General features: G+C 48.2%; 1 protein-coding gene across 1 annotated transcript; it reads left to right on the top strand.

The window, feature by feature from the left end:
• The first annotated feature begins 207 nt into the window (after positions 1-207).
• On the top strand, positions 208-17,046 carry COMP (cartilage oligomeric matrix protein). Its single transcript, XM_063358117.1, has 19 exons — positions 208-1,025; positions 3,164-3,249; positions 5,342-5,393; positions 7,577-7,749; positions 9,015-9,152; positions 9,958-10,035; positions 10,190-10,348; positions 10,905-11,009; positions 11,192-11,299; positions 11,713-11,872; positions 13,155-13,273; positions 13,706-13,758; positions 14,162-14,355; positions 14,779-14,957; positions 15,177-15,225; positions 15,478-15,674; positions 15,786-15,958; positions 16,131-16,270; positions 16,435-17,046. Exons 1-19 carry the CDS (start codon positions 950-952, stop codon positions 16,479-16,481), a joined length of 2,286 nt encoding a protein of 761 aa, XP_063214187.1. The 5' UTR covers positions 208-949; the 3' UTR covers positions 16,482-17,046.
• Positions 17,047-18,384: the final 1,338 nt, after the last annotated feature.

The raw sequence follows: 18,384 nt of genomic DNA, 5'->3' as shown, positions 1-18,384 counted from the left end.
GTTGTATGATCAACATACTGACAGATTTCACAATCAAACAGTGAAAATGTGTGATCAAGAATTTCACTGGTCTTCGGACTAACCTTTTTTGCAGGTCACAGTTTAACTTGCAATTTCCTTGATGTAGTAGCTTTAAGATTTTCTTTGGGCAGATTTTCCTTGGCTGCTCTAGATGGATTTCTCAATCCACTCTGTGTCTTCTGATGGAAAGTGCTGGATTGAGACTGACTGATGGAAAATGCTGGATTGAGACTCATTCCTTCACAGACAAGAAACAGCAAAGTCTAGCTTCCTTTCATGCCGTCACTTCTGCATTGCATCCTTCCTTTAGACAAGCCTGAGTGGGGGGTAATAAGCACATCAGCCTCTAAAGGCCAGTGCATTTACCCAGCCCCTCTCTGAAATAGCATGTCATAGCTCCTCTTTGGAGTTGGAAGATGAAGCAATAATTCTACCCCAAGTGTGAGTGGTACAACTGTCTTTTGGGAGTTTAAAGAGCCTTTTCTGAAAGGCTAGTGAAGTCCAGATGTCTCATAGCTTTTGTGATCTTGTGAGTTTTAGAAGGAAAATCTGTGAGGGATAGGGCTATGAATCATCCGTCTACCCCGTGTCCATGAAGAAGAAATAAAAACCCCAATCCAAAAAGAATCCATTTAATTCTGGAATTTTCTGACCTATTTTGGTGCAAGCCGGTCTAAAAAAAAAAAAAATTAAACTACTCTCCTGATGAGTTTCTCATATTGTTTACTTTTGTAACGTTCTCTGTGGACTAGCAGCCAGAAATGACGTCCACCCCTCGTCCAGCATCAGAGAATAAGAACTTCAGAGGAAGGAATGCAACTTCATAAATAGCAAACCACAGACACTAATGGGGAGCAGAGGCAGACCTGCAGGTTAAAAATTCGTTGCAAGAGAAGCCCATACATCCACGCTGCCTGAAGATTCAAAGATGATTTCGGCTCTAGCATTTGTTTTTCTCCTCAGCCTCTCTTGTCCTTTTTCATCATGTCAGCAGAGAAGAGTAGGTAAGTAATTTTAATTCTCTTTATATTTTCTGGACTCGTACGCTTTCTAGACTCCTGTGAACATTCTGTTTTGCAGAAGGGAATGAGGAAGAAGGTTAACATTTCAACTGCATCTACTGAAGCCTAAAAACAATGTTTAGGGATTTTGTAGTTTCAATACGAAACTTGAAGCTTAACTGTGTAAATGTTCAGTTTTAGGTTTTTCCCCAGTTCCCCTCCTGAGCAGTGAAGTTTTTTTTAAGAAAAACATTTATTCTAGGGTAACTGGAAATTTTGTTGTGTTTTGTAATGACCTGCAAGAGACACTTTACATTGATCAGCATTTTGCATGTGATTTAAGTTAAAAAAACAGATCATACAGAATGTCCTATAGCAGGATCCTCGGATATCCTCTCTGTTTGTGCACATAGAGCTCAGGGAAGCCTTGACTTCCAGGAATGTAGCCATGCCAAGCTCATTACAAACGTCCTGCTTCTGTGAACAGCCCGTTAGGGGAATGCTCAACCCCAAGAGGATCAGTGAGATGTGGCAGGCTCAGGCTGTGTACCAGATTCAGGTGTGGGCTTGTGGGGACCGAATGAGTCCACGGAGAAGGATGCATAGTAATGCAAATGTCTGCAAGTGCATAGATTTCCTTTGGAAATCGCTCCTGAGTGTTTGAATCATTGTTGTGAATTTCAATATTAAAAAAAATCCAAACTTTTCTTTTAAATTGCATCTTGCTGCTAGGGATGGAAAATTCTTCCCAGGGATAACGGAAGCTGCCTGAAGCCTTCATGCAGAGCTTATTCAAAACCTCTGTTTGAAGTTAGAAATTGTGGGCAAGATCCTTGTTTCAGTAAAATAAGAAACATCACTTTAATATAGTCGTTCTGTCTTAGAATGACACGTTTGTGGTGCTTTCAATTGAGTTCCCAAACCAAAATGTATTGGAGAGCTTACAAATATTCAGCAAGTCCTCTTGGTTCTGTGTGGTGAAGGTCCCTGGGGCTTTCAGGCTCATTTGTCACATGCGAATGCCGAAGTTGTTGTATTTAGTCAGTAGCGTGGGCTCACATCCTGCCTTTGGCACCGGCAAATTCTTCACGCTCAAGGAGGCAGACCCCTAAATCCAGCTAATTTTCCCCGGAACACACAGAGCCGTTTGTAGAAAATAGCAGTATTTCCCTCTTCCTAAAGGTTTACTTACATTGTAGACAAGGTGTGACTTCTGTTAGAGGATTGATTAATCTAGAAAAAAATTAGAGAAATGAGGTTGTACTTTCTCATGGCAGACAGGAGAAATCCAGAGCTGAACTTTGTGTCCAATTGTCTTTAAGTGGTTCGTTTTCTTAAAATTTACATAATTGTAGAAACAATGAGCTGCTTCCATTCATTCTTCATGAGCAAAGCTGGAGCGTAGACTAGATTTTTTAGCATGTCTCAAAGGACCAGGCAAGCCTAGAGTCTAGCAGATGGGAGGGAAAAGTCATGTTAATCTGCCCTAGATGACCCTGTAGGATGATTTATATCCTCGGTTCAGGATAGTTTAAACAGGATTTTGCAATGCTGCATGGATGAGCAGATGTGTCCTTTGTGCCCCAAAGCCACTACACGGCAATTTGAAATTGCCGCTACCCGAAAAAGAACCCATCTCCAGCAAGAAAGAAGTCTGTACCTTGAGAACAGGCGAGGCAACGGCTGATGAGCCGGTTTTCCACGTTCAGTGCTTGGCAGCACGTTTGGGATAGACTCAGCAAAGAGCGTTCCTTTAGCGGTGCCCTTCATAGCAGCTTCCACGGCGCTGAATTATTAATTTGCTTCTTTTGGCAGCAAAGCCTTCCTATGTGTGAACTGGAGAGACCCTGCCAGATTAACAGCTACCACAACTGCCAGACTGCCAGGCCAATTTGTTTGCTGAGGGGTAACTGTTCCCTACCTGACGGGCATGGCTGATTATCGCCGTCTGAATTTGCCCAGGGCAAATTCTACCCTACGTGCAAGTCTCTGCTCTTTCCAGCAAGCTTCTAGTTAGGAACTGGCAGAGACCGGTGTGGAGGAGTCTGTATCTTTAATATTAAGCTGAAGTTAACAATATCAGTTGGTTTGTACTGCTAATGGCTTTTCTTTCTTTCCCAACCACTTTGGGGTTTTTTTAGGAGGGGAAGTTGGGCCAGAAATGCTGGAAGAGATGAGAGAAACTAACCGTGTGCTGATGGAAGTTCGAGACTTGTTGAAACAGCAGGTAAGTGAGAAAGGGACCTAATTCCTTATATGCTGCATAAGAGAGATCACAGAGTCTTCTGCCTTATGTGCCGAGTTGTGGAATTGCGGGAGAACTTCTTCTGCATTAGGTGAAATGAGCAATAGAATTATTGCTCTGGAAACCAGGATTGAGAGGTGGTCTCACAATTGTGTCTGTAATTCTGAGAGAAAGTGGATTCATTTGAATTACGAATTCTGCTGCTTCGAACCATGTCTGATGAAAACAGTGTACATGGAAAACGGGCTCTTAAAAAAAGACATGCACGCACACTGCATATATATTTAACTGGAAAAACAAGTCACTTTTTCCTTGGTTTTGTGGGCTCATGAAATCAGTAGAGAGTCCAAACTTGGAAGATGGAAGAGACCTTTCAGCCACCCATTAGGGTCCTGGAAAGGGAAGTCATAGGGAGTCTAAACAAGCTCTGCATTCACTCTTTCCTCTTGTTGTTTTAATCCTAAGCCTTTCTGGCTCCAGTAGCTTCTTAGAGAATTTGGAACTTCTTGGGTGCTTAGATCTTTCCCCATTTTAACGAGGAGATGGTGGTTTGTCTGGTCAACTCTCTTTTAAGTCTAGAAAAAGGTTCCATTCTCCCTTTATCCACTCTGGGAGCTGAGGGCAGCAGCCTCTGCCTGCCAGATAACTGGAGTGGCAGACAGGTCTCTGTGCCAGTGCAAACTGGGCGGCCTCTAATCTGCAAAAACATCTGTTGCATTGAGTTACTCTCACATTTCAGGCTGCTGCATAAATACCCAGTGTTTACTAGGAATCAGGTCAGACATGGCTCCTGGCAGCCTCGAGCAATGATTTCCAGTGTTCCCTTCCAGCCTAGCACTGCTTCTCCATACAGGTTTTCTATTTGTTCTTTCTCTCGCTCTTGCCACCTACTTTTTTTTTTTTTTTTTTTTTTTTTTTAATCCGTGGCCTTTTTCTCAACGGTGCTTTCAAAAAAAACTCTTCCTCAGAAGAAAAACTTGCATATACAGCTGGAGAGCCAAGGTGGCAGTTCATAATTTCTTAATCTGTGTAAAGATTTTCTAAAACTTACTTTTCCTTGATTCAGCATCTCGGGATGTTGGCAATAAGGATGGCAAAAGGCGTAACAATAAAAGGCCAGATCTACCTACTCTCCTGAGCCGAAGGCTGAAAGATTCTTGGCGCAAAGGAACCAGGGATATTAGTTTTCTGAATTCTCCCCTCTGCTCTCTGTTGCCCACTTCTAGTGGGAGATGTTCTGAGGATTTGGGTTAGATCTACCTCTGCGTTAACTATTCCAAATACATGACCCCAGTCTGTGTTGGAGAGAAGAGAGAATCTAACCTAGAATGAAAACTTGCTCTTATACATGGGAGCTGGAGCGAGACACAAGTAGAGAGCCATAAAAATGTAAGCTTGAGACTGCCATGCTTCCTTGTGCCTGTCCCATATTCCTTTCTTCACCATGGAACAGCATCTTTGCACTCCGGATGCTACAGGTTATCTCTTTACCGAAGTACGCTTGAAGGAGTAGGAGCCCAAAGGAGATCAGGGGAAGTTTGGAGGGAGGAGCTTTTGTGAATAGATTCTGAATATCCTCATGGCAAGGGCATTAGGGCCAAAGAATGCCATAAGCAATGTCAGAGATTATTCATATATCTGCAAAAATGGCTCACAGGGGAGCCCCTCCTGACTTCACCTGTGCGGTGCCTGGCCTGCAGATAAAGCAGACCTCTCCAGGGCTGCTAGTTCAGCATCTTCTAGAGTAGGAGACCCAAATAAAGTAGATTTCTCTTTCTCTATGACACTTGTTTCTGTGTATTCAAGTGAAGTGTTTCCTGCATCTGTGACAGAACATTATTATTATTGAGTTAGTCTGTAGAAACACTACGGTAGGGCGTGACGTACAGCAGGGAATAGAAGCCACCTCAGCTTCTAGAAGGTCTGCAGCATAGACTTTGGGGTACGAGTTAATTTGTTTGTAAGTAGCTATGTAGTCTCAGAGAGACACCCTGTTTTCTGGCAGTGGGGCTATTAGTTTGCGTAGGATCAAAATTCAGCCTTTGGCTAAGTGGCGGTTCTTGTTTTCTTCTAGATTAAGGAGATAACATTCCTGAAGAATACAGTTATGGAGTGTGATGCCTGTGGTGAGTTACTGCAATGAGTCCTATATTCAACTGCCTCCTCTAAGTCCGTCACACCTTTGTAGGTAAAATGTAGTAAAATGCCACCTGTGACCATCTCCCCAAAGGAAAAACACGTTTCACAATTATCCCGAGCGTCACAGGATAGTAATATTAGTGATGCTTTTTTTCCCCGCAACATTCTGCACGCATGGACCAGTGTTCCGTGCTGTTCTCGTGGTTCAGTGGCAGCTGAAGCTATTACCTGAGCAAGGGGCGCAGCAGCAGCCTGAAAAAGCTCATCTTTCCTTCCAGCAAAACCCCAGCATTCGCTTACTTCCACTATTGCTGAAATAAGCTTTGTGAGTGGTTTTGTGACATACCACGCTGTACTTCTCAGGGTAGCTGCATTCTGCTGCGGAAAGCTGCCCAACCACGTCTCCTACTAACACAGCCCATGGCTGATGTTAGAATTGCCTGGGAATGCACACTGGGTATCCTGTGGGATATGGTTGGCTACTCCTGAGCTGCAAGTGGAAGAGAACATCACCCCCAAGAGGCATTGCTCTGATATTCCTTCCATCCTAGTGCTGCCACCATCCAAGCTAAGAGGTTGTTTACAGACGATTCAGGAAACAAGGTCATAAATTTTCCCATATAAATCTTGCCCTCTGCTCCCCAGTAAATGTTTTTTTTCGAGACTGGAACTTACTTCCAATATATCTGGCTTTCAGAAGGCATGGTTCTTGGAGATGCTCTATTATTTGCCAGTACACTCAAAGGGTGGAGCAGTAACCATTTCTGCATTTGGAGAGATTGTACTTCTGCTGGAAAAGACATTAGCCAAAGCTTTTGGGACCCGTAGTACAGAAATGCATTCATCCACAGAAATTGTTTTAATAATTTGCTCGTAAAACTGTCCTGAACTTTCTCTCTGTTACTTGATTTCTGCCTTCCCCACTTGCACTTCTGCTTTATATGTGTTCTCCCGTACTCCTTACTGTAGAATTTGAGCGACTTTTAGTCATGCATTGAACAACGTGACTCACAGCAGTCGTGTGCTTCGCTCATTATTTCTCAGAAAGAGAAGCATGAAGAGAGAAGGCCTTGTTTTTAGTGAAGATTTTGCTGCTGGTGGCAGTAGAGTGTTGGTTTGGTTTTGTTTTGTTTTGTTTGGATTTTTTTTATGTTGGGCTTTTAAGCAGGAAAGAGCGGGAGCAAAAAGTGTCCTTGCCACTTGGAGTAGTGGGTGTGGGAGACTCATGACAATTCTAGATTCTGGGAAAGTTTATTCAGTCTTGAATTGGCCTTCAGTGAAGTTTTGTGTTCCATACAGATTAATTTTGCAAGTTTGCTTGTGCTGTGGGTCAGGTCGTGAGGATAAGGACACAAACCTGGCATTTGGCCTAAAACTTTACGGGAAGCTGGTGTGCAGCGGTGTGGGGACAGGCCTAACCTGTCTTCAGAGCGCAGAATAGGACTGCAGTACCATTTCATACGGGTTAGAATCTCCTACGCATCACACAGTACTTCACGCTTAGACCATATTGCTGTAGTCCAGCCTAGAAGGGATGAGTGCCCAAATAACAGATTGGTTTCTTATCTGCCAGGACAAAGTGAGGTTTCCAGCCCTCTGGAGATAACGGGTAGCATGTTATGCATAACATTATGGCATGAGAGCCTTATGTGAGCCTGATGGGAGTTATTTCTGCCGCAGACCAAGCTGACCTGTTTGCACAGACCATGCCTGCCTTCTAGAGCGGAGATTTTGGCTGACAACCCTCCACAGTGCTTCCCAGTTTTAAGGACGTGCCGTGTGGGTTCTGCTTTAGCCAGCTGAGTCCATAGCACCAGTCAGGTGTAGTTGTAGAGGAACCAGGGAGAAAACTGATCTCTGGAACTCCAAAAGCAAGGGCATTACACCAACGAGGAGGACAGCACGCCAAGAGTTTTGGACTGGGAGCTAAGACTTCTGGGGTTTTCTATTTATTTTTTGTCTGCTGTGACTCAGAAATCTGTCATGCTGCTGCTTCCGGCTTCATTTTTCTCCATTTACAAAATAGAACCACAACTGTTCAACCCTCAGAAAGGATGCGAGGAAACGTCCTGTGTGTGAAGCACACTGCTATCTTCTGAGATGACAGGACCACCTGATGATGGTCTCTGGCAGTGACAGCTCTGTTTTTAACGTTCCTCTTGTCCCCTAGGCATACACACGGAGGCGACAGGCCCTGTCATCACCGTGACACAGTTTAACAGATGCCTCCCAAACCCCTGCTTCCCTGGAGTGGCCTGCACTGAGACCGGCACTGGCTTCCGCTGCGGACCCTGTCCCCCAGGTTATTCAGGCAACGGGTCCCACTGCACAGATATCAATGAGGTAAAAAACAAGTAGGACAGGCTGGAAGTTACAAAACTGGCTTGTTTTTCTTGGAGTGTTGCAGTTTTGTCTTGTGGTTATAAAGAAAAGCCTCGCAATTCCCCCTAGGAGCTGAAGTTCAACAGAAACATCATTTCACTGGAAGGAAGTCTGTGTCTCACCCTCCCTTAAGCTCTGTTCCATGTTGGTTTTATATCCAGTCTAGGTATTTCTTTCTAAAAGATACACAGGCTCAAACAAAATAAATCTTTTGGTTTGTACCACACAGGAAGGTGAGTTTGGAAGACCAGAACAGTCCCTTTTGGTCTTACAATCTTTTGAGCTGACAGCTGATGACTTGTTAGAGATAAGATTTATTACGTGTGGAACAGAATCAAATGCTTGCCGAATAGTCCTTTATACAATAAATCTTACCGCGCTACTCGCATTGCTTTACCTCTGCCATTAAATCAGACCTTGCTAGGCAGATAGTTGAAATTTTTTACTAGAAAGTGTGGCATTCCATCAAGTTTACTCTCTCTGTGTATCAAGGCTTTACTCAACCATTAATTTTGTGTGTCCGTAAGACTCCTTAGTTCTGTGGTTCCCAAAGGTAGTCCTGTGCGCGCTGATTAGTTCACCACACAACTGTTAGTGTCTTGCAAAGCCGTATCAGCTCTATAGCATTTCAGTTTAAAAACCTGATGAAGTTAAAAGGATCGATGAGAGATCTTGAGACTGATGATATTCTGTTAGTCACCAAAACGTGGGAACCGCTGTATTAATGTAAAGCGTCTGACAGGACAAAGCATAAGAAGTCAGTGAAAATAATAAAATTTTGGAGAAAATAAAGCAAGCATTAGTAGCAACTTTGGAAAGAAAATTGCTTCCCAGAGTAGTAAACAAACAACTGCTCTTGTCTTTCAAAAGCAGTGTAAGAAATTATCCAGTTCTCTGGATTCAGAGACTGCCAGGAAGGAAAGCGTGAAGTGAAGCCAGCTCTCTGCCTGGGCAATTGATGTCACCTGAGAAGAATTAGTCCTGAAAGTTGACTTGTTTTACTTGTCTGCACATATTGGAACTTGGGAGAAGAACTGAGCTGGGGAAGCTGCATTTTCCACTTGCAAGGAAAGCCAGGAACTTCTACGCGTTTTTGTTTTCTTCTTTGCAAATAAAAGCACAATAGCCGGGGCTCACCCAGCAGGGCCTGCTTTGGGAGCTGCCTTCAAAGCCGGCCTTGAGCGAGCCTGCCTCACAGTTCCGCACAACCTCTATCTTGTTTACAGTGCAACGCAAACCCCTGCTTCCCGAAGGTCCAGTGCATTAACACCGCCCCTGGCTTCCGCTGTGATCCCTGCCCTCCCGGCTTCACTGGGCAAATGGTGGAAGGGGTTGGACTAGCTTACGCCAGGGCCAACAAACAGGTAAGGCCCAGAAACTTTTCTGTCTCCTTCAGAAGCCATTCATTCTTTCCCCTCTGTAATTGTAATTCAAAGGTCTTGGAGCCTTCAAAGAAATGGGAGGGAAATGCCAGACGAGTGCGTTGTGTTGCCGTGAAGATGGATGCAGTGAGAGGAGAGACTTGCCAAGGATGTCCCGGCACATCAACAGCAAAGCAACCTCTGCTCCAAGACCTTACCTCTGCTGCATTTATGCTGGACAGAACATTATGTCCCCGACACCTTTGTGGCTGTGAAGTCAGCCTGGGGAATCCTTCATAATAGGACACAGAAGAGTTGATGCAGCTACTGCACCCCCCCCGCCCCCCGCTTCCCCGACAGCTATAGACAGATTAAAGTAAAAAAACCCACACCACCCAGTCTTAGTGCGGTTTGTAAGAATATATTGCCAAAAGCAGAGATAGCATGTGGCTTGTGTTATTTAGAGAGCTGCTAGCTGGTCACAGGACACAGTCTTTGACCTTCTTGCTCCATTGACTCTCTTCTATCCTTTTACAGTAAGGAGATACTCTGACAGCTCAGCTCAGAGCTAAGCTGTTTTGCCAGGCTGAAATCTCTGGTGACTGTGTAGGGGGTGAACAGCTTGCCTGGGGTCAGGAGTGTTGCTGGGATCTGGCTCGAGCTTGTCTGAAGGAAAACTTTGAGCTGTGGGTCCTAGTAAGGTGTGTCAGGGGCTTTGCTTCTGCATCTAGTGATGCCCTAATTCTGTGATCTGATGTGGTATCTGCTTAAGAGTGAAGTTAATGCCTATTTTGTTCTCCCTGGGCAGGTTTGTACTGACATCAATGAATGCGAGACAGGTGGTGCCAGAAATTGTGTCCCAAACTCCATCTGCATCAATACACGGGTAAATATGACTGGAAAGCCTTGTGTAGATCTCTCTTCCCCAGGCTCTGCGGCCTCTGTTAGCTGTGGCGATCGATCCAGCTGCTGAGGAAGGTTACAGCCAAGGTTTGCCAGGACTCATATTATAGTTAATTCCCTGTTGCTTTTTCTTGCAGGGATCCTACAAGTGCGGGGCTTGTAAACCTGGCTTTGTTGGGGATCAAGTCAATGGCTGCAAGAGCCAGGCAGTGAGACGTTGCCCTAACGGTGAAATTAGTCCATGCCACGAGAAAGCACAGTGCATCGTGGAGCGCGACGGGTCCATCTCCTGCGCGGTAGGGTCCAAACCTCCCTGTGATTGGGATCTTGCTCGCTCTGGCTTCCCTTGCGCTGTGCTTGCTCTCCTGGGTCTGCCACTGCCCTCTCCTGGAGAGCCAGCCTTCCCGACACAGACCTGCTCTCCTCCACCCCCTGAGCCCCAGCACTAGCTCTTCCCGTGCTCTCTGGAGAACCGGGCTGCTCCTGGCACCTCACATCCACTGTTGGTTGGTTGGGTTTTTTTGCCCGAAGCGCTACAAATTTATCAGTCACGGAGCATTACACGCAGCTGGGCAGGGAGAAGCGCCGCTCAGCAACCTGCTGGAGCCAAGACGTTTTGCTGCTGCATCTGTCTTTGTAATTTCAGGAACAAGCAGAGAGCTTGTATGAGCTACTTAAAATGCTGTTTACAGCGTAACTGTTTCTTCCAGACAATATTTTTCCTGTAGAGCATTGTGTACCTGGATTTGCAATGTTTTGTGCTGGTTCTCATGTAAAGCCTTCAATTTTGGAGGCACATGGCCATCAGGGGACTCGGCGGCAGCCTCATTTTGTTTATCTGCTGTCTTCCAGTGCCTCGTGGGGTGGGCAGGGAACGGCTACGTCTGCGGGAAGGATACAGACATTGATGGAGTCCCTGATGAGAAGCAACGCTGCTCTGACAAAAAGTGCCGCAAGGTGAGATGCAGTTGTCTCATGTTTAGCTGGAAATGGTATGTCAGAGGAACGCCTCACCAGAACCCGGCAACTCTGACTTGAGGGCAGGCCCTGGGTGGTGGCGAGACCCTGCCCAGCCTTCAGAACTCCGGCTAAATGACACGCACGGCTTGCTAGCAGGCCCTTTGTCGCTCTCCTTTCAGGATAACTGCGTGACTGTCCCCAACTCTGGCCAGGAGGATGCAGACAGGGACGGAATTGGAGATGCTTGTGACGATGATGCTGACGGAGATGGGATATTAAATGCTGAGGTTTGAATTCCAATACTTAAGCCCTGACATACCTAAATGTACCCAGAGGGCCTCAAAGCAATTGCCTGCACCCTTAATGTGAATTTCGAGAACCTGCAGGTCCCAGCATGCAATGTTTCCTTTTAATCTGAAGGCTCTAGAAACAAGCAGAGAGGAGAGAACATCATGGCACTGAAGGGACTTTACAAGTCGCGGTCCTCTGAGAGTTAGGGACTCTCTCCCGCTTGGGCAGGCACCGGCTGGAGGTATTTTCAGGTGCTGTTGGTATCCCCTGAACAGGCAGTGACCAGGCTGGATGGAGGAAACCAAGACTGGCCGCAGACGGGCTTCTCAGAGCAGCTGGTCACGTACCTCAGCACTTGTGTCTTTCCTTGCATGCTCCTTTCCCCTCAGCCAGGCCCTCTCTCCCGCAGGACAACTGCGTGTACACACGCAACGCAGACCAGCGCAATGCAGACAAGGACAACTTCGGCGATGCCTGTGACAACTGTCGCCAAGTGAAGAACAACGATCAACGGGACATTGATGGCGATGGGAGGGGAGATGAGTGTGACGATGACATGGATGGAGACGGTAAGAGCAGCTGGAGAGCAGCCTCAGAGGGGCACGTATATACTGAGCTAAGAACCAGAAAGCTCTTCAGCACGCAGCTAGAGATCCTCACGGCAGGAACCAGCCTTCAGAGGCCTGAGCTCTACAGGTGTAGGACTGATTTCTGCTGAGATGAAGCACAGCTCAGTTCTCAAGCCGCCCAGCCGAGCAGTGAAGCCAACAGCCTTCACAGTTCAGCTCTTGCAGGGTTTAAAGATCTGTCTTCAGGATGGTGCTAACAATTTTTATTAGCACTCTTATTGTGCACAGTCACGTCAAACCTGTGTCAGACTTAAAAAAGAAAGATGTACCATGCGAACTGAGCTCAGTCCAGACAAGGACGCTACATTGTGCTGCAATTTAAACTTACGAAGAAGTATGGGAATATCCGAGTTGTAAGCAGCTACTGGCTCAAGGGAGTATGTGTCAGGGCTGCCTTCTGGGGGCAAAAAATCCTGGCAGGCGTTAGAAACAGTCTGTGCGCTAATGATGCTGTATTTGCACAAAGCCTGCTTTCAAAAGCCAGAAATCACAACTGCCGCTGGCCCGAGACATACGTATTTATTTACAGAGTATTTCCAGTGCATCTAGTGCTGTTTGGGTCTGGCTGCGTCCTGCCAAGTAGCTCCCTGCTGGCGCGATTTGCTGCTGTAGTAGGTGAATGCAGAGAAGTGGGAAGTGAAGTCACACAGGTTGCCAAGCGGATTGTTCCTGTCCTGTCTCAGGCCTTGAAAAGGCACCAGCTAAATCTTCCACGTCAAATAGCCAAGATTAACATCGACTTATTTTATAATTATATAGATGTCTACTTCAGAGGAAGAAGACTCTGTCATGGCTTAGGGAACCGCAGACGGTTTCATCGTCATCCTCTCGGCCACTCGCTCCTGCGGGCTGAGTTTGGAGCCATGTTCTTCAGTTCTGCAGCTCTCTCTGAGGAAGGCAGTTCAGGACATTTCCTCTCAGCGAGGAAACGTGCGATGGCACGCTCAGACAGCCGTCACCGTGCAGTCATGTTTTAAGATCAGTTAAACAGGCAGAGGATGTTTTAAGCTCAGTTGCTGCTGATCTCTTCCACCCTCCAGAGCTGCTAGGATGTAAATTAAATTAAAAATGTGTAAAATGTCCACAAAATTTGAAATTATTGCTTTATTACATGAATTCAACCGTCCTAGATTTTTGCCAGCTCTTACATCCAAAAGAGACCTTGCTGCGTAGACCTTAATGGCCCTGTTGCCTTGATGGCTCCGCTTTGCGTGTTTTACAGGGATCAAAAACCCCATGGACAACTGTGTAAGAGTTCCCAACCCTAATCAAAAAGATAGCGACGGTGACGGAGTGGGAGATGTGTGTGACAGCTGCCCAACAGTCAGTAACCCAGACCAGGTGAGCAAGCGCTCTCACTTTTGCAGTCTTACGGGCTCATTTTTCTCACTCAAGACAGTGCTCGCGGCACCTGCCTAAGGCCCGCACCCCCGGCAGCCCACCAGGATTGCCGCTTGCAAATTTTACCGGCCGTCCTGCAGTACGGACGTACAGCCCCCGGAGGCCAAACGTGGAAGAATCCGTCAGAGGGGAAGCGCTGGGCTCTGCCCTTCTCTCTTCCTCCCCTGCTCAGCTGTTCAGAAATAGCGCTGCTCGAATTCATCGGGGCGACGCGTAAACCCAGCAGAAGGAAGGCGCCCACCGCTGTCAGCGGCTCTCAGCCAGAATGACCACGGCACCGAGGCTACCAAACACCTCTCCGTGTTCTCTTTATTGCCTAATCCTCCTCTTGATCTATGGAAAGTCTAAATTATTATTGCTTTGTTTTACTAGAAAGATACCGATCATGATCTCGTGGGAGATGTCTGTGACACCAACCAGGACAGGTGAGAGCTTGCTGCAAAAATTACACTGAGGTTGCACAAAATCTTGGGGATGGGGAGGGCAGGTGCTGGCAACTCCACGCCAACCTCGCTTGGCCTTGACCTCTTCTTATCAGACAAGACAGACAGAGTTTTTTCGTCCCTCAAAAAACCTTGCCCTTGGAATATGGCCCAAAGGCAAGCGGGTGGCTCGTCACTAGCCACCACTCTCAGATTTGATCACATGCTACAGCTGGAATGTTTCTGATCTATTATTTGTGTAACTAATAGCTTAAGACTTTATAAGGCTAAAATCACCAACTTCTGCCGATCTTGTTGAGGATCCCAGCTCCTAGGAAGCTGTTGCCACGCGGATTTTAAAAGCACACGTCAGTGGATAATCGTTACCTGTAACTTTCTCCACCAGCGATGGGGATGGCCACCAAGATTCACGGGATAATTGCCCATCAGTGCCCAACAGCTCCCAGGTGGACACGGACAACGATGGGCTGGGAGATGAATGTGACGATGATGATGACGATGATGGGATCCCAGATGAGAAACCTCCAGGCCCCGACAACTGTCGGCTTGTCCCTAACCCTGGCCAAGAAGACTCGGACGGTAGGGAAATGGGTGCACGTTAGCTCTGCTGGGGGGTCTCCTGTTCCTGGTGACCAGGGCGCATCGGTCTCACCCCGAGAGACAGACGGGAAGCTGTCAGTGCTGACTTGAGACGGTCCTACGTCATTTTCAGATCTCAAATAACCCTCCAGTAACATCAGGATAATACCTGAGAAAAATTCTCTTCCAGAAGCGTCTACAATTTGAGATGTTTCTTCTGTTCACAGCATCTCCACAAGCCTCAGGGCTTCCTTGCAGGTGACTTAGAGGAAGAGCGTCCCCGTGCTCTGAACGCCGTGGCCCTGCACAGACGCAGCCGCCTTAAACTGCGCTAGCCAAAAGCTCGTCGAGTAGAACCCGGGTGCAAGGGGCAGGAGGAATTAATGAAAGTTTGTTACTCCTTTTCTTCCATCGCGCCCTCAGGTGACGGCGTGGGAAACCTTTGTGAAGACGACTTTGACAGAGACATGGTGATTGACAGAATTGATGTGTGCCCAGAGAACGCAGAAGTGACACTAACGGACTTCAGGGCTTTCCAGACGGTTGTACTGGACCCCGAGGGCGATGCACAGATTGACCCCAACTGGATTGTCCTCAACCAGGTAGGTGACCGCGCCAGAAGGGGACAGTGAGGCAGGCGGGAACAAGGCTGTGCCAACGGGGTGCAGCTGTCATTAAAAGACGTCGCAGGATTAACGGCTCTGTTCAACCCCGTCCTAATCCTCGAGTCTCCCCCTGGTGCGCCGCTCCCCGGTCACTTACCAACAGCGAAGTTACTGTGTTTGGAACTACACTAATGAGTCAACGTTCGTCTTTCTCAGGGCATGGAAATTGTCCAGACCATGAACAGTGATCCCGGCCTGGCTGTAGGTGAGACACTTACTTTTGTCCTATTGGAAAATTATTGCTCATTAACCGCATCCTTCTCTGCCCAGTGCAGCTTTTACAAGTATTTCAGACACTACTTAATGATTCCGTCCACCTCCTGGGAAAATATTTTCTGTAGTAGCAGAGTCTCCAGATTTGGCTTAGCAAAATCCATCTCCCCCATCTCCGTCTGGAAAGAAACGGATCTACGCTTTGTTGTAGAATACAGGGAATGTGTTTTCCTGCCAATTACAGGGTACACGGCATTCAACGGAGTGGACTTTGAGGGCACATTCCATGTCAACACTGCCACAGATGACGATTATGCTGGCTTCATCTTTGGCTACCAGGACAGTTCCAGCTTTTACGTGGTCATGTGGAAGCAGATGGAACAGACGTACTGGCAGGCAAACCCCTTCCGAGCGGTAGCGGAACCTGGGATTCAACTGAAGGTAACGAACGCAGTAGTGGATTTGTGCCTTTTCTTAGCCGTGCTGCGTGGACACACGACCCGTCAGTCCGTCCTTTATCCGCGCGTTTTACCGGTCTCTTCTCTGTGTCAGGCTGTGAAGTCTAAAACAGGCCCCGGCGAGTACCTCCGCAATTCCCTCTGGCACACCGGAGACACCACAGACCAGGTCAAACTGCTGTGGAAGGACCCTCGCAATTCCGGCTGGAAGGACAAGACATCTTACCGCTGGTTCCTGCAACATCGGCCTCAAGTGGGCTACATCAGGTGAGGGGTTACAGCGTCCTCTGCGCGGCTGAGGGGAAGTTTAAGGCACGAACGGGGCACCTGCAGTGCAGTCCTGCGGCGAGGAGGAGGGAGAGCGTCTGACTGAGGAACGGTTTCGACGGGGCTGTCCCCGTGTCCCGTCCGTGTCCTTCACACGCTCGTTCTCTTCTAGAGCTCGCTTCTATGAAGGCCCTGAAGTAGTGGCAGACACTGGAGTTGTCCTTGATACAACCATGCGAGGAGGGCGCCTGGGAGTCTTCTGCTTCTCGCAGGAGAACATTATTTGGTCAAACCTGCGTTATCGCTGCAACGGTGAGTTAGTTTCGAAAGTCACATACAGACATTTTTGCTGTTTTGCTTTCCAGACGTCAGTTTGTTCTTGGGGAGCCCGATGGCACGGCATGCAGCGGCTTAGTCTATTTTTTATTTCTCGTTCTACTTCTAATCCATATTTGCTTTACTGTCATCCTCCTCAGACACCATTCCAGAAGACTATGAAACCTTTAGAGTGCAGCAAGACTAACCTCCGATGTAAACGTCTGTCCGGCCAAACTCGCTTTAAGACCCCGTGCTCCGCTGCCCCGTATCGCTCTGGTATAAAGAATAAGGAACTGTACGTACCGTACCACTGCACTCCGCACAGCGCCGCGTGGCAACGCATTACCCGGCCTCTTTTCTACAACGCCAACTTTCTTTCAACGCTGCAAAAACCTCTGGGAAGGGCGGAGGTGTGGACAGCGAGTGCGAACAGAAGCCCGTGCCGCTGTAAACACTAGTTTTCTGCGCTACAAGGAGAAAGATGCGCTGAGGAGCTGCCTGCAGCAGCTGCAGTCGTTCCAGTCAGTTTAGCGTGGACGATTCCCAGGAATCTCTTCCCTACTCGAAGGCTCTCAAGCGTGAAGGGTGTTCTCCTTTGCAAGGCCTACTGCAAAGCGAAGGCAGCACTGGCCGAAAGGGACACGGAGAGCAGCCTATCTACAAGTTGCTCACAAAACATTAAAAAAAAAAAAAAAAGCTCTTTAAGGAGGGTATCTTTGTTCCGGATTGTTGGATAATAAATACTTTGGAATGTTGGATAATAAATACTAGAATTCTCCTTGGTCAGGCGCGTGTTGCTTTTTCCTTTTCTGAACCTTTTCGGTACAGACACGTAACAGAGGAACCCTCAGAAGCTGCCAGGGCTAATGCTGCCGAGAGCCCCCAGCTGAGCTCAGAGATTTGGCAGCCGCACAAATGCCCGGGGCCGCTTTTCCAAGACCCTCCCCGCAGTTAGGCTGTCCCGCCTGCTTCCTGGACGGGGCAGTCAGTTTTAGGACGATAAACGACAGCTTTATGCTTGTCATATGACGCCACGCCAGGACTCCCACGACCAGAGAGCCGGGGACCGGGGCGACCCGCAGGTGCCACGGGTGCTGCCCTGAGCCGGGCACAGCACAGGGCGTCCAGAGTCGGTAACACGGAAAGTCTGAGATCCTGCGCCATCCCCAGTCTCTTCCAGGCAGACCATAACCCAGCAGCATCCCAGCCTGCCTGCGGAGGCAACACAAGCCAAATTTTGCGAGATGCTTCAGGGAAGTGGTTGACGTTAATTACCCTGAAACCCGCTCTGGTTTCGGGAGAGTCGCTGGTGGTTTCGCCAGAGGCAGCTCCTGCCCAACGCTTCCCAGCGCGGGTTTGTAGTTCCCCTGGAGGATGAGGCTGTGTGAGAAACACCGGAGGCTGGAGGTGCTGCTCCTCTTAAACGGTACCAAACAATTAAGGTGAGGCCACGACTTGGAGAGCCGGCGGCAAAAGCCGCGCTGCACCAAGCTCCAGGCTCCGCAGCCCCGCGCGTCGGAATTGCACGTTCCAGAGGCAACAGCGCAAGCAGAGATCAGCCAGGACAGCACTGGGGTTGCTGCCGGGCTCCTTTAGGGCCGGTTGGCTGCTGCTCACAGCACTTAGAGAACGTCTCCCTCCACCGTTCTAAGACTCTCACAAAAACAGCCACTAAGTTTTCTTTCCCCACCAGGAAAAGCTGGAGCACAACGGCCCCGACACGGAGCGGCGCCAAATACCGACGGGACGTTGCACGACTCCCAGGAAGCTGCCTCCAGAGCGGCCAAGGCCAGAGGTGGGGTGTTTCCAAGCCGAGACCTTTCGCTTGGGCAGCGGAGTGTCAGGTGCGTTCACACAACCTCGCGCTCAGCCCTGACCTCCCGCCCAGGCGTCCGGCCGCCTCCCCCGCGCAGGCTCAGAACACCCACCGCGGGCGAACTGTCCCCGCGGACGGGCACAAAACACTCTCGGAAACGGATTAGTTCCATTCCGAAGGCTCTGAAATCCCTGCCCGCGCCGAGGGAGTTGCTCTTTCTGTCCCAGCTGCCTCCGAAGCATAAAATATTTTTTGTCACTGGCTCGACTTACCTCGAGAGCCGACCCAGCGC

This window comes from Chroicocephalus ridibundus, chromosome 22 (genome assembly GCF_963924245.1).
Source record: "Chroicocephalus ridibundus chromosome 22, bChrRid1.1, whole genome shotgun sequence".
Classification (NCBI taxonomy): Eukaryota; Metazoa; Chordata; class Aves; order Charadriiformes; family Laridae; genus Chroicocephalus; species Chroicocephalus ridibundus.
This window is presented reverse-complemented; position numbering and strand designations above follow the sequence as displayed.

Excerpts from the sequence above, each read along its gene's own strand:
- COMP (XM_063358117.1), top strand. The coding sequence starts at position 950 with ATGATTTCGGCTCTAGCATTTGTTTTTCTCCTCAGCCTCTCTTGTCCT. Across the intron at positions 1,026-3,163 it reads ATGTCAGCAGAGAAGAGTAG|GAGGGGAAGTTGGGCCAGAA; the intron begins GTAAGTAATTTT and ends GGGTTTTTTTAG. Across the intron at positions 3,250-5,341 it reads GAGACTTGTTGAAACAGCAG|ATTAAGGAGATAACATTCCT; the intron begins GTAAGTGAGAAA and ends GTTTTCTTCTAG.